Here is a 12,998-nt window from a genome sequence, read left to right as displayed (position 1 = left end):
GACCGGGTGTGTCCCTGTACATTTGGTTTGGTGTTATGAGGTGCTTGATCTGTTGTTGGCAGAGGGGAAGGCCTCTGTGGATAGAGGCTTAGTTCCCCCCACAGACGGTGGTCCTTTGGTGTCGTCAGACAGGAGACTGGAACTAGAAGGTGGGGCTCAAGAAGGCGGGAAAAGAGACCCTTGATTCTCTCCTGACCTCATCCTTAAGGGCCTCAACTCCGAGATGTCTGGAGGTGACTTTGGGTTATAGGTTCTGCTCAGTACAGTGGGCTGGGAGGTTAGCCAGCAAGGAGAGGGGTAGGACACCAATTGAGGTTGTCAGCCGTAGCTCAAGAGCAGGTTGTCTGGCTATACATGACGTTCTATGTTTATTCTGCTAATTATTTCTGAGGTTTTAGTGAAGTCATGTTTAATGTTCTGGTCTGGCTTCTGTGGCCCTGTGGGGAGTTAGTGGGAGACAGTGGCAGGGTGGGTCTACCTTTGAGCTGTTGGGGAGAGTCTGGCAAAGCACCTCCTGAGACCAGTGCTGTGGGGGCTGCAGAAACTAGTGGAAGAGCTCGCCAGGGAAAATGAATTTCCAGACACTCTTTGGTTATGAGGCCCAGACTTCCAGCTTCCCACAGGGTGATTTTCGTGAGTGTGCAGCCAATCTTGGAGGATAAATGTTATTAAGGGAATCATTAGATTTCCTTATATGTAAGATTCCTTTGGATTCTGAGATTCTATGAATCGGTATTTTCCCCTGCAATTGCCTTCAGAGTTGACTGTTTCATGACTTCCCTCATGCAGCTTCTAAAATGATGGGGACCTGGGCGGTAGAGACGGAGGGGGTTGATTATATTCCAATATTGGAAAAGCAGTTTCATGAGAATTCAGAGACAGTAAATGACATCTCTCTCTCTCTCTCTCTCTCTCTCTCTCTCTCTCTCTCTCTTTAATTTTTCATAGAGACGAAGGCTTATTATTTTGCTCAGGCTGATCTTGAACTCCCAGCCTCGGACAATTCTCCCACCTCAGCCTTCCAAAGTGCTGGGATTACAGGCGTGAGCCACTGCACCGGGTCAGTAAAGATATTTCTTGATAAAAGAAGTAAAATTTCAGGAAAAAGGGCAAGAAACTCAAAAACTACTGGACAGCACCAGGGCTGGGAGCAGGGGTAGGGTGGGGGGAGGACTACCTCGAGCAAACAAGTTGGAGAAGTCCGTCTCTGTGCGCCGGAAGCGGGCATCCCAGTCACTGTTTTCACAGGAAAACAGGTTCTTGGAGGACTGCCTCTCCTTGAAGGCACTCACAAGGCGACTCTTCTCTTCCAGGCTGTTGGTCCTTTGCAAGAAGCCTGTGGCACAAGAAGCCAGGTCAGAGAGAGTACTCCAAACTCCCAGCCTGGCCCCCGAGCGTCCGCTGCCGGGCTGAGCCAACCCTCCGAGCAGGGCTCTCGCTTATGCCTGTGTTTTGTATATAGTGGCTGTGGCACCACTCGCCTTCGGGCGGGGAGGGGGCAGTGCCAAGTGTCATCAGTGGCACAGACCCAGTCATGCAAGAAAGAAAATCAGTAAGCGAAGCCCATTCTCCTCTCTGAACGTGACAGTGAACTCAGAATTAAGTCAGTTGGACAGCTTCCACTCCAGTAACCAGCCCCAGGATGGGGTTTTAAAGGAGGGGGCACAATCAGAGAGGAGGCTGCCAGCACTGGGTTTATGGGCTGCACAGCCAGAGGGAGGAGGGGAGAGGACAGCGGAGGAAGGAGGGTGAGGACACAGAGGGAGGAGGGAGGAGGACAGCCGAGGGAGGAGGAGGCTAAGGACAGCAGAAGGAGGAGAGTGAGACCAGCAGAGGAAGGAAGAGGGGTGAGGACAGCAGGAGGAGGAGGGGTGAGGTCCATCACTGAGGATTAGGGAAGATGCTTTCCTCTGGCAGCAGGTAATGCTTCCAGGGTTGAATATAAGTAGTATTTTTCTGACCTAAACCTGAAATGCAGCTTTTCCTGTATCAGCCTGTCTGCTTGAATACAGGTATAGGGGAAAGACACAAGAAAGCTGAAAATCTCATGTGTTGACATTTAATTCTATAAGCACTTACTGAGCATCTGTTGTATATAAACTCTTTGCTAAGCATTTAGGATGGGGGACAGATGAAGATCAGAGAGACAGATCCCCTACCCACCACGAGCTTACAGTCCAGCAGATGGTGACTAACGTCGCAGCAGAAATAGAAAATCATCCAAGAACTCCACTGACATGAATTCTGAGCCCAAGATGGGACACACAGCGCCTCACCTCTGCCTTGGGAGGTAGTGGCAGTCCCTCCTACCTGAGAAGCGGGACAAACACCAGCCGCCAACAGGGAGGCAGGACTGAGCCAGAGGGGCTGGAGAATCTGCCCGGAGCCACGCCCCCTCCACGGCCTCTGGAAACCTGGCCTGCAACTTGCTCTTTCCCTCAGCTTCCCTTCCTCCAGTTCAGCCTCAATCTTAGCCCAAAATGCAACACACTAAAAAGTAGATGAAAGTTCTAAGCTTCTTACTGATCCCAAATCTGTCTTTGTAGATGCCAAGATCCTTGGGGAGTCACACGTCACAAGGCAGGTTTGGAAGAAAGTCCCAGGAGATTTGAGAAAGGCAAGTTAATCTGGAAAATTCAGCTTTGCTTCCCCAGGACTGCAATTCAACGGTGATGGGTGGAAGGAGGATGCATGGGGAAGGCCTTGGTGGTGGTTAGAATCCTCCCACACACGGGAGCCAGGGGCTATGTTTGGAGGGAAGAGTAAGAAGGCAGAGGCACCAGGCCCTTCATTGTTTTAGGGCCTTTTAAATTTATCGCTAAAGCCCAAAAGGACATCAGAGAGGGAGAAGTACACTCTAACAGAGCTCCACGCTCACATATAAAGACAGGGTGTAGGGGGGTATCCTTTCCCTCGCCTCTCCTACTTTCTGAATTCTTCCTCCAAATCCTCCAGAACCGGAGCCAGCACTCATTTGCCAGAGGGATGCAGGATCACCTGGCTCCTGAACTCTGACACTGCTGCCCCCTTTGTCCCAGAACAGCAAGCTGTGGAATTTGCCAGGCTAGAAAGGTCACATCCACGTGGCCTAATGGGGTGAGGTCCTATCCCCTGAACCTCCACTCTGTAGTCTCTGACCTCTGTTTGGGCCTCCGTCTCGCTCCCTGGGAATGCCTTAAGTCTCCCTACCTTGAAACCCTTTTCCTCTGCACAGCTGCAGGGAGCAGGACCCTGGTGTAGGCTTTGGATGTTATCTCCAAAGGAGGTTTTGACACAGGCTGCCCCAGAGATGTCCTGATAGGGTTGAGAGATGATAAGTATGACACAACTTCCAACCTGCCTCCTTTTCCTGGGCCATACCTCCTGCAGTGCACTAAAAACACGAAATTTCTCTAAATTCTGTATTTTATAAACAGCACACTTACATTGCATTATGCTTTGTGTTAAAAAATACTAGTTTGCCAATGTAAACATTTAATGTATATGGTCTTTTTTTTTTTTCACTTTGTTTAGGAAGGTGTTTATTTTCTAAGATATTGGGACCCTCAAAAGAGGTAAATGATCCAGCCCTCTCTTGGCTCTGAGAGGCCCTGGAAGGAACTACTTCTCCAAGAATGAAGAGGTGGTGGGTGACATTGAGGTCAGTGCTTTGATAACTTCTCTGGCTAGCAGGGTCCCAGAAGAAGATGTCCCTAACAATGCAGCAGACTGGACTTTCTCTACACCCAGCTGTGAGGACCTAGCTAAGCCCGTGGCTAACTGGTAATGGAGCTCTACATCCTTAGAGGCAAAGAGGAAAGCTGAGCAGAGGCACAACTGCTGTGGTGTTGGCTAGACTGTAGAATGCTGGCAAGGGTAGAACAGGGTAGAACAGGAAACCAGCCCTGTTGTGACTCCACCTCTGGGCCAAGGGGGAGCTCCTGCAGCTGGTTCCTCAACCCTGCTCCCAAACTCTGAGGCCTGGGGGCCCAGTGAGTGTGTGTGTGACCAGACTCCCTGGTTCCAGTCAGTTGTTTCCAAAGTGGGGCTTCGAGCTGTGCACGGCACAGGTGCTCATGGCATAGGTGCGTGACAAGGTGCGTGTGTCCAACTGGGACGTGGGAGCTGAAGCCCAGCACATTTTCTATTCACCAAGTTGTGGCACGGAACTGTATCTACTTGGAGGAAAGGGCTCTTTTTCTGCTTTTATGGGCTAGCAGCACCCTGTTGTATCTTCTGCCCCCCACTTTCTAAGAAATCAGAAATATAGAATATTTGAAGTCTCTTTTTAAAAGTTGGCAACTGGCTGATACAAAACTACACACACACACACACACACACACACACACACACTCAGAGTGTGGGCTGAATAAAACAGCTCAAGGGCTGTAATTGGCAGCAAGTTCAGGACCTCTGCATAGACAAGTGATGGAAGCCCAAGGACACACTGGAAAGTTAGCAGCGCCCAGAGCCAGAACTTAGGGATCCCTGTCACTCATTCTATTTAGGTCATGCCACCATGCCTGCAGCCACTCTCCAGCTCTTGGCAAGACCCTGGGTTTCTTCTAGCTGATTACTCTCCCAGGGGAGTCTACCTCCAGAGCCAGGAATACCACTAGTCACTGCCTTCCTTGCAGCTTCCTTCCCCCACTTTGGAGGAAGGAGGCAGGAGCATGGGTGCAGGTTGAATTTTGGCAATGACTGAAGATGCTTATGGAGGCCACCCAGGGCAATGAATTTAGAATTGGGAAGAAGACTATTAGTTCTTGGGCTCGCTTAAGGTGAATGGTCAAACCAAACTGGATGGTGTCAGGCAGGACAAGAGGGTACCCTCCAAGGTTCATGAAGGTTTGGGATGAAGGGGGTGCCAGCCAGGGAACTGTGGATCCGTGGCTGAAACCGAAGATGGCACTCCGTCTCCACTAGATTAAAATGGAAAGCCAGAGTTGGCCCAAAGTATGGAAAATAAATCTTACTGGTGTTTTGTATTCTTTCAGAATCAAACCTAATGGGAAGCCTCCTAACCTGTGTCCCCAAATACAGAGCATTTTAGCCAAGGGCAATTTTCCCTCAACAGACTACCCTGTCTTCTCCAGTCCCATGGGTTGCAACTTTCAGAAATCAGTGTTTGGTGGTGGGGAAGGGGGTTGATGAGTTAGCAACAGAGAAGGAATTCTCTGAGGATTGTAGCCCCCAAGAGCTCTCCCTCTTGGCATTGGCTGACAGCAGGGAAGGGAAGTTGATGCCAGCTTGGGGCTCCCAATTCTCGAACCCAGCGAAGATCAACTGTCTCCTGCCCCTTTACCCCTTCGGGTCACATATGGTATGTCCCCAAAGGGGCGCTTAGACATTTTATTCTGGCGGACCCGAGGGCCAGCAGCCCGGGCAGGTGGGGGCGGGATGGTGGTGGATGAGGGCTGCCCCTGCACCACCCTTGGCAGGCCCGGGACCGCAGGGATCGCAGCCCTCATCCCGAGCCTGCCCCTACCCTGTCCTCGTCTGCGGCGAGCGCCCAGGGCTCGCTCAGTTCTGCTTGCCCGACTGCATGACAACGACTGCTGCCGAAGCTGAGCGCGGCGGCCGCCGAGGGGACCTGGCGCGAAACGGGCCATTAAGCCGGGAATGGCGGCAGGGTGGGAGTGGAAGTGGGGGTGGGGTAGGGGCTATTTATAGAACAAAGCTCAGGGGCTGCCACCTGCCCCAGCTCCAGGGCGCGTCCCTGGCCTCGGCCCTCGGGCCTGGCGCTCTGGGGAGAGGAGCAACCCCCAGGCCGCCCCTCGACAGGGCTGGGCTTTCCCTGGAAAATGGCGAGGTCTAGGGATAGAGCTTTCCCTTCCCCACGGTCAATGCCGGCTCCCGGGACCAAGGGAACACGGCCTCAGAAACGCAGGGGGGCGCGGCACAGCCTAGCCGGGAAGCCGCGGTTCCTCAAAGCTGCTAAATACCCCGTCTTTGCTGGGACTCCATACTGCCACCGCCCTCAGGGACCGAGACCCAGGGAGGCTGGAAAGATCGGGTGCAGGGAGCACCCAGCGGCCGACCGGCTCCCGGCGCTCCGGGCTGGGGCGGGCGGGTCCGGCGCCTGCTCGGCCGCTATCGCCCGCGCGCAGCGGGATAACGGATGGCTCTTTAATAAGCCCCTCGTTAATCTTCCCCCGCCTCCCCACCCTCTGCCTGGGGACATCCGTATTTTCCAGCCCGATAAGGCTAGAGAATTTTAGACGGTGAAATGTAGCAAGGAAAGCAAGTCCTCATTGTTCAGCTGGAGCCGCTCAGCTGTGTCCCTTCGAACAAATCTCCCTTTTTCCTTTTTTTTTTTTTTTTCAATTACATCCCTTGGGCGTTTTCATTTCAGACCCTCGCGTCACCACAGAGCAGTTCTCTCTCCTCTCCAGCTCCCTGATCTATTTTCCTTCCTCCCTGGCAAATCGTGCCCGACACTTCCCGGTGCTCCCACCCGCTGCAGCCCCCAGCCCCCCACCCCCGCCCGCTCCGCCCGCCCCGTTTCTCTTCCCTCCTCGCCTCGAAGGAAGCGCCAGGCAAACCCTGCGCTGCCGGCACCTCCCCCAGGCAGGCCACCGAGGGCTGCAGGCAATCTTTTCCTTTGGCCTCAAAACAATTTGAATCCGTTGTGACATCTCAGGGCAAAAACCTGGAGCCAGGGATGCTACTTTCAACGCGCTCAGACCAAGGGTGGGGGTAGGGATGAAAGGGGCGACGATGAAGAAGGGACCAGGTGCCATCCACAGCCTCAGGCAGGTACCGCGCCTTTGGTCTGTCTTCGAGCAAGCCAGACCAGTTCACATTTGCACACGGCCTGCGAGACGCGCGGGCAGAGTGCTCAGGGTCTGAGCCGCGCGGGCGCGGGCCGAGGAAAGCCGGGCAGCCGCGCGGGGGCGCTTTGCTCCCGCGTGCCAGGCCAGACGGGGCGCTCGGAATTCCCTCTACGCGATCGCTGGGGTTGGGGACTCCCCTCGGGACCCGGTCGGGGGAGAGCAGAGGAGTGTCAGGGTCTGTAGGGGAACGTCTTTGCCCGCCGTCCTGGCTGTAATTGGATAATCAGACCCAAGAGCCGGGATCCCCTCCGAGCGCGTCCCACTGTTCCAAACCCACGAGGCCCGCGCGCCGCGCTGCCCGCCGGGCCCCAGCGGGGCCTTCTACTTACCGCAGATCTTGAGCCCCAGTTTTCTGGTGCATCCCTGGGCCACGCCGCACCAGGTGTCATACGCTAGGACGAGAGAGAGAGGTGCGGTCAGGCAGACTGTGGGAAGTGGGTGAATGGCAAAGGTGTTTGGGGGGAGGGGGAAGTCTTCGCCAGTGCTCCTCACCGAAAGCTCTTTCCTGAATGAAGCTGGGGGCCGAATCTGCGAGCCGACAGGCGGCCTCGTGCCCTCTGGGCCCCCATCACACTCCCTTCCTACTGCTGGCTGGCTTCAGGGATAGAACGGTGTCTCTGAGACGTAGGGGTACCCTCAATTGACCCCCGTCCGGTCGCTGCGGCGGTGGGGTCGGAGCGGGGCGAAGGCGGACCCACGCGCAAAGGGCCAGGCCCCGCCACGCGAGTTGCCCAGCACCCACTGGCCAGGTCCCGCAGACCCGATGGGCGACCACGGCAGCCCAGAAACGGAACACCGAGGCATCTGGGACCGAAACGTCTCATAATTTCTTGGCGGGTCTCCAGCCGAGTGGCAGCTTAAAATAAACTGGCATGAAATGGGGTCGCGGAAGAGTTCAGGAATTAATTGGGTGAAAAATAGTATTTGACTAGATGATCGGGCTCGCATGACTGCTCTTCAGTCAGACTGGGGAGTCGGGAAGACAATAGTGCGCCTCGGGTCCTCACCCCCGGCCCCCTCTTTCCAACCTGCCCCTCATTAACCCTTCCTGTGGACATCCTCGGGTCTGGAGCAGGCGAAGGCTAATGGAATCAGACACCTTTCCTCTGGGTCCGAATCGCAGACCCGGGGGCTGCGAGATTTTCCTTCTCTGCCTGCCTTTGGGGTTCAACTTCCAGCAAGGAGCGCAGAAAGCTGCCCCGTGCCTGCTCAGCCCGCGTGCGGGCTGGTGAGGTGGACCCAGAGCGAAATCCCCTTTCTATCCCTCCAAGAGAGGCGCCTCCAGTTGCTCCCACCCTCCAACCCACCCCCGCCCGCCCCTCCAGCCCCGCGCAAGTGTAGGCTGCGATAAGGAGAGTGACATCCATTAAACCCGAGGCACAACAGAGCCCCAGCGGGTAGAAGAAGCAGACCGATGTCGATGAGACGGCGTGCCACAGATGGAGTTCCAGTGATAGGAAATCGGTGCCGAAGCAAAGCCCTAATACCTGGCAGATGAAGAGCTATTTCCACCGATAAAATGCTTTCACTTTAAATACCACCTCAACGAACCCTCACAACAACCCTACGAAACAGGAAGGGGTGTTTATCTAAGACATTTGACAAAAATACTGCCGTCTCAGAAAGGTTAGGCAAGTTTTCCAAGGTCACTCGGTGGGAAGGCTGGAGTTCAGACACCACACATTGCCTTTCAAAAACTGGGGGTCACAGTAAAAGAAAAGAAAGGGAGCTGGGGAGAGATCTTTGGACGTGGCAGGGGTCTAGAAGACCTAGTGGCCCACGACTAGGAGGGCTCCGTGCCCCACCCAGGTTGTGAGCCCTGGGCAAGGCTACCTCCCAGGAGACCTTGAAGGGGGTGAGAAGTGGAGCTAGCTGGGCGGGCGAGGGTGTGTCTACAAGGGAGGGTGAGAATCGATAGTGCCCGGGGTGTGCAGGTGCAGCCTGGGGTGTAGACCCTGCAGCTGGACTGTTGAAAGCCTGGGGCGGTGTTCTCGGGATCCGGTGCTGCTTGCTTTTCCCCGGCAGGGTCGTCGGCTCTTTTGCCTTCGCCGCCATGGCTTCCAGGCGCGCCAGGCCACGTGCGGCTCGAGCCATCGCCTCTGCTGGATCTCCCCACACAGGCCAGGCATTTGCGCCCGGTGGCCTCCAGGAAATATGGGCGTGCGGGCGTGGACTAGTGAACGCAACTGCGTCCAACCGCATTCGGGCAGCAAAAAAAGGGGCAGGAAATGTGGGGAGGGTCAGAAAAGAAATCTATCAAGGCCAAACCAACAGACAAAAGGCGCGCAGGGCTCGCGTTCCTCTGGGCCTGCTCCAGCCAGCTCCGCCGCCAGCAACCACGGCTCATGTGCCACAGGGCTGGCGGCTCTCCCGAGCCCCTCTTTGTTGTGTGGGTAATTGTAGCCCTCCTGGGTGGCAGGAAGTGGGAGCTGCAAAGGGACTGGAACGCGCGCAGCCTGAGGACTTAAGACAAGGCCTCCTGCCCAGGAGCCAGTGCCAGCACCAAAGGGGTGGAGAGAGGACTTTCGGGATGACATTCCCCACCTTCACTGATGAGGACAATTGTTTTGTCAAGCTTAAAAGCCATAAAAGCGCAGCAGTGGGCACTCCTTCTAGCCACACTGTCCTTCCTAAGCCCCTCCGCTATAGAAAATCTGCAAGCCTTACCGGTCTTAGCCGATAGATTTTTAGGGGAGTGGGGTAGGGAGACACTTCAACAACAACAAAAAAAAAATAGAAAAACAATTCCCTCATCCCCACGCCTCTACAGAGGTACAAAATCAATCCAAATTAAAGACAGATTCTGGAAATTGGTTGAGTGCGTGGAGCTAAAAGTAGAGGTTTATAAATCCCTGCCTCCTCTCCTTTTATCTGGTTTACCCTTTCTTCTGTCTTCCGGAGGTGTCACCTGCTGACAAGTCTCTTGCTCGGGAGAAAGGAGAGGGGTGCTCTCTCCTCTTTCCCTGACAAACCTTTTTGCCCCCTCCCAATTCTCCGTCTCTCAACCATTCAGGATGTTGCCCGCTCCCCTCCCCCCTTTTGTCTCCGAGATGTAATTAATTGCATGAAATGTCGAGGTTCAGTCTCAGTTGTATGCACCTTTCCCGCCCCTGGCTTCTCCCTCACTCGTCAATAGCCCGACACAAATTTGGAGCAATTAGGGACCCTGAGATTTCTAAAAGCTGCAATTAACGTCGAAATTTCCGCTGATTATAGCCTTTGAGCACAGCGCAGGGGAAAAGGAGGAGGTCAGATCTTGGCTCAACGAAAGCTAGAGACAGAAAACTCTATTCCTGCTGGGACTCCCGGCTCATACAGCCCCCCTGCCCTGACCCTTGTCGTCCTAACCAGCAAAAAAACCACACGCAACATAACAAAAACACCACTCCGGCCGCGCGTCCCTCCCCCGCCGCGAAGCCCTCAACAATCGCCGCTGCTCAGACCCTGCGTGGTTCTCGCTCTCATGTGTCCTGGTAGTCACCTAGCGTCCCTGACAGTCGAATGACCTCTGGCGGGGACCTGGATCAGAACCCCATTTATTTCCCAGCCTCCATCATCTCTGCGCTCCCCCTTCCTTTTCCGCCGGCGCAGCCTCCCGACGTCTCAGCGCCCCCATCTTCCCCGCAGACCATTTGATAGAAACTGGGGCGGGACCTACTTGTGGGGCGCAGGTTGGTGGTATTGGGGTCCGCTCCCGCGTTCGAAGAGGTTGCGGACGAAGATGGGGTCGAAGACGCCATCGGCTCGGTTGTCCCAGGGCCTCTACTGTCCCGGGTACTCTGCGGGTCGCGCGCAGGAACCAGCTGCAAAGAGAAGCGAGAGCTGTGTGGCGAGGGCTTCCGGGGTCCTGCACACTGGAGGGACTGAGCGGCCGGGGGCGCCGACGCTCTCCTTGAAGTCCCAGCGCGGGAGGGAGAAGGAGGAGGAAGGGCAGCGAGCCTGCCCGGTCCGAGTGCGCCGGGGGTGGGGGGCAGAGGAGACGTGCGCTCTAGCTCCGGGACTTGGGTGGCTCTCGAATCTGGAGGTGCGGCTGGGAGACCTGGGGTGCAGCGCCGAGGCGAAGGGGGTCCAAGGCCAGTGCAAGACGCGGGGGTATGGGGTATGGGTTAGGAGCACAAGGGAGCATTCGGTGCGCGATTTTCCAGCCGAGCCGCGACAAGCCCCATTGGACTCTCTGCAGCCGGCGTGCGGGAAGGCGGGGGGAGGGCGCACGGGGCGGGCACGTCTGGTTCGTTGTCTGGTTCCCGTTGTTGTGTCTGGCTAATTCCCTGGAAAGAAGGAGGCTAACTGCTCCCGGAACTGGGGACTTTGGTGAGACAAGGTGAGAGGGGAAAAAGGTCCGTATCTTTATGTTCTCGCTCAGCTTTGGCCGAGGAAGAAACACAGTCACCTTGCACTCCAGACAGCCAGAAAGCAGCGGGTCGGAACCTCGCTCATCTCCCTCTTGTCCCACCGGGTTTTGAGCCATCTAAAGCCTGGGCGAGGCTTCGTCCCGGTTTCGGTGTTTCTCCTCTATGTAGCCCCCCCCCCCAGGACCCCAGATTTTTCACACTACAGATCCAGACAGGGTGGGGGAGGTAAGAAAGGGGAACGTCACCGGGGAAACGAACTTGCGCCCAGCGCGCAGGAGGCGGCGGACAAAGATCGGTGCGCGGCGTCCCTGCTCTGCACTCCGCGCTGGCGCGAAGGCGTCCGAAGGCCCCGGGATGGAGAGTGTGGGCCAATCTGGGTAGATTTAAGACCCACTGGCCACCGCCTCCACATCCTCCCTCAGGCCCCATATCTAGCCCGCGCGCGCACTCGCACAGCAGCGCTGGCAGCGAGTGGGCCACGGTTGCTGGGGAAGTAACAGGTTACCGCTCCTAGTCGCGCCTTCAGCCGCTGCTGCCCAAGCGCCCTTTGGGGAGACCGGCGCTCGCATCCTGGACACGTAAGAAAAAGTCGCTCTCGCCCCACTTCAGCGACAGCCTCAGCCTCTGTGTGTCCCCGGGGCTTGAATCCAGCGGACAGAGACAGGAAGAGTGCGGAGGGCGGGGATCCCTGTGCAACTCCCCAGTGGAAAGCTGGGACTGGGGCGGGTGGGAAGCACTCGGCTCCGGAGGGAGCGTGGAGGGCGCCGGGTGTAGGGGTTGGCAGAGAAGCCGCGGGCGGAGAGGACACAGCTGAACAACCGAGGCTGGGCGCTGGTAAGTCCCGGTGGTCGCGCGCTTACCCACCTCGGCTTGGCGACCGCGAGCCAGGCACTCCCGCTCTCCGCGCAGCGCACGGTGATTCGCTTGGCTCCGCTCGGCCCTGCCTGGTGTAACTTGCCCGGCGTCACCTCCAGCTGCTTCCTCGCTCTCGCTAGTCCCGTCCCGCACTCGAGCGCCTGGAGAAGAGAGATCCGGAGAGGCGGCAGCTCGGCTACGGGGTAGGCGGGGGCGGAGTAGGGAGGCGGGGACCGGCTCGGCGGGGGAATCACGAGGCCGCTGCTCGCGGGGGCAGCTTGTTGGCGGGGCGGCGGGGCTCCTTTGCAGGTGCCTGACTGCCTCTGGAGCTTTGTAGGGCGATTATAAATCCAGCTCACGGTTTTGCGCCCGGGGGAAAAAAGGTCCTATGAGTAATCCAGAACATACTCAACACGCTCTATTTCTCAAAATAGTCAGGGTGTCGTGTGAGAGGAGGGGAAAGATCATTCCTACGAAGAATTCTGCCTCTGTGAGCGTTTCCCTTCCTTCTCCTCCCCCTCCCATATCTTGTAGAGCAGTGGCTTGCCTAGATCCTCTCCCCCAGCCCCGCTGTACCCCCAGATCTGCGAACCCGTGACTCTTCCTTGAGCGAAAACGAGCTCTGGGTCGTGTCCTCGCTGGCTCTCTACTGAGCTAGGATTGTTGTCAAGACAAGGGAGGCAGAGACAGGGGGCACCGTTCAGAGCATGGAGCAGCCTCCATCTCCTTACTCCAGTTTCCTCATCCAGCTCTGGACCCTCCCCCCAACACACCTAGCCTCAGCTACCCGATGTCACCGGCAGGCAAAAGGGCCCCGTTTCCCTTTCGCTGTGCGCACCCTGGTAGCTTTGGCTCCCTTGGTGATGGGGAAAGAAGTCCTGATTGATCACGTCTGAAGGTTAATAACACGCACGAGTGCCGCTCCACACGCACGAGGAACCCGGGCACAGAGGTGGCCCTGGAGGGGCGGGCCGGC

The 12,998-nt window shown here is 56.6% G+C and overlaps 1 protein-coding gene across 1 annotated transcript in view; it reads right to left on the bottom strand.

Annotated features, from left to right (window-relative positions):
- GAD1 (glutamate decarboxylase 1) overlaps window positions 1–12,281 on the bottom strand; it is a 42,585-nt gene extending 30,304 nt beyond the window's left edge. Inside the window, exons 1-4 of the mRNA XM_012781916.2 lie at window positions 12,032–12,281; window positions 10,474–10,618; window positions 7,145–7,207; window positions 1,178–1,336 (exon numbers count right to left, since the gene is read on the bottom strand). Coding sequence (XP_012637370.1) covers window positions 1,178–1,336; window positions 7,145–7,207; window positions 10,474–10,555 — 304 coding nt within the window. The 5' untranslated portion in view covers window positions 10,556–10,618; window positions 12,032–12,281. The remainder of the gene's footprint in view (window positions 1–1,177; window positions 1,337–7,144; window positions 7,208–10,473; window positions 10,619–12,031) is intronic.
- Window positions 12,282–12,998: the final 717 nt, after the last annotated feature.

This window comes from Microcebus murinus, chromosome 8 (assembly GCF_040939455.1).
Source record: "Microcebus murinus isolate Inina chromosome 8, M.murinus_Inina_mat1.0, whole genome shotgun sequence".
In the NCBI taxonomy this organism is placed as follows: domain Eukaryota; kingdom Metazoa; phylum Chordata; class Mammalia; order Primates; family Cheirogaleidae; genus Microcebus; species Microcebus murinus.
Note: the sequence above shows the minus strand (reverse complement) of the source record. Positions and strands in the feature narration are given on the sequence as shown.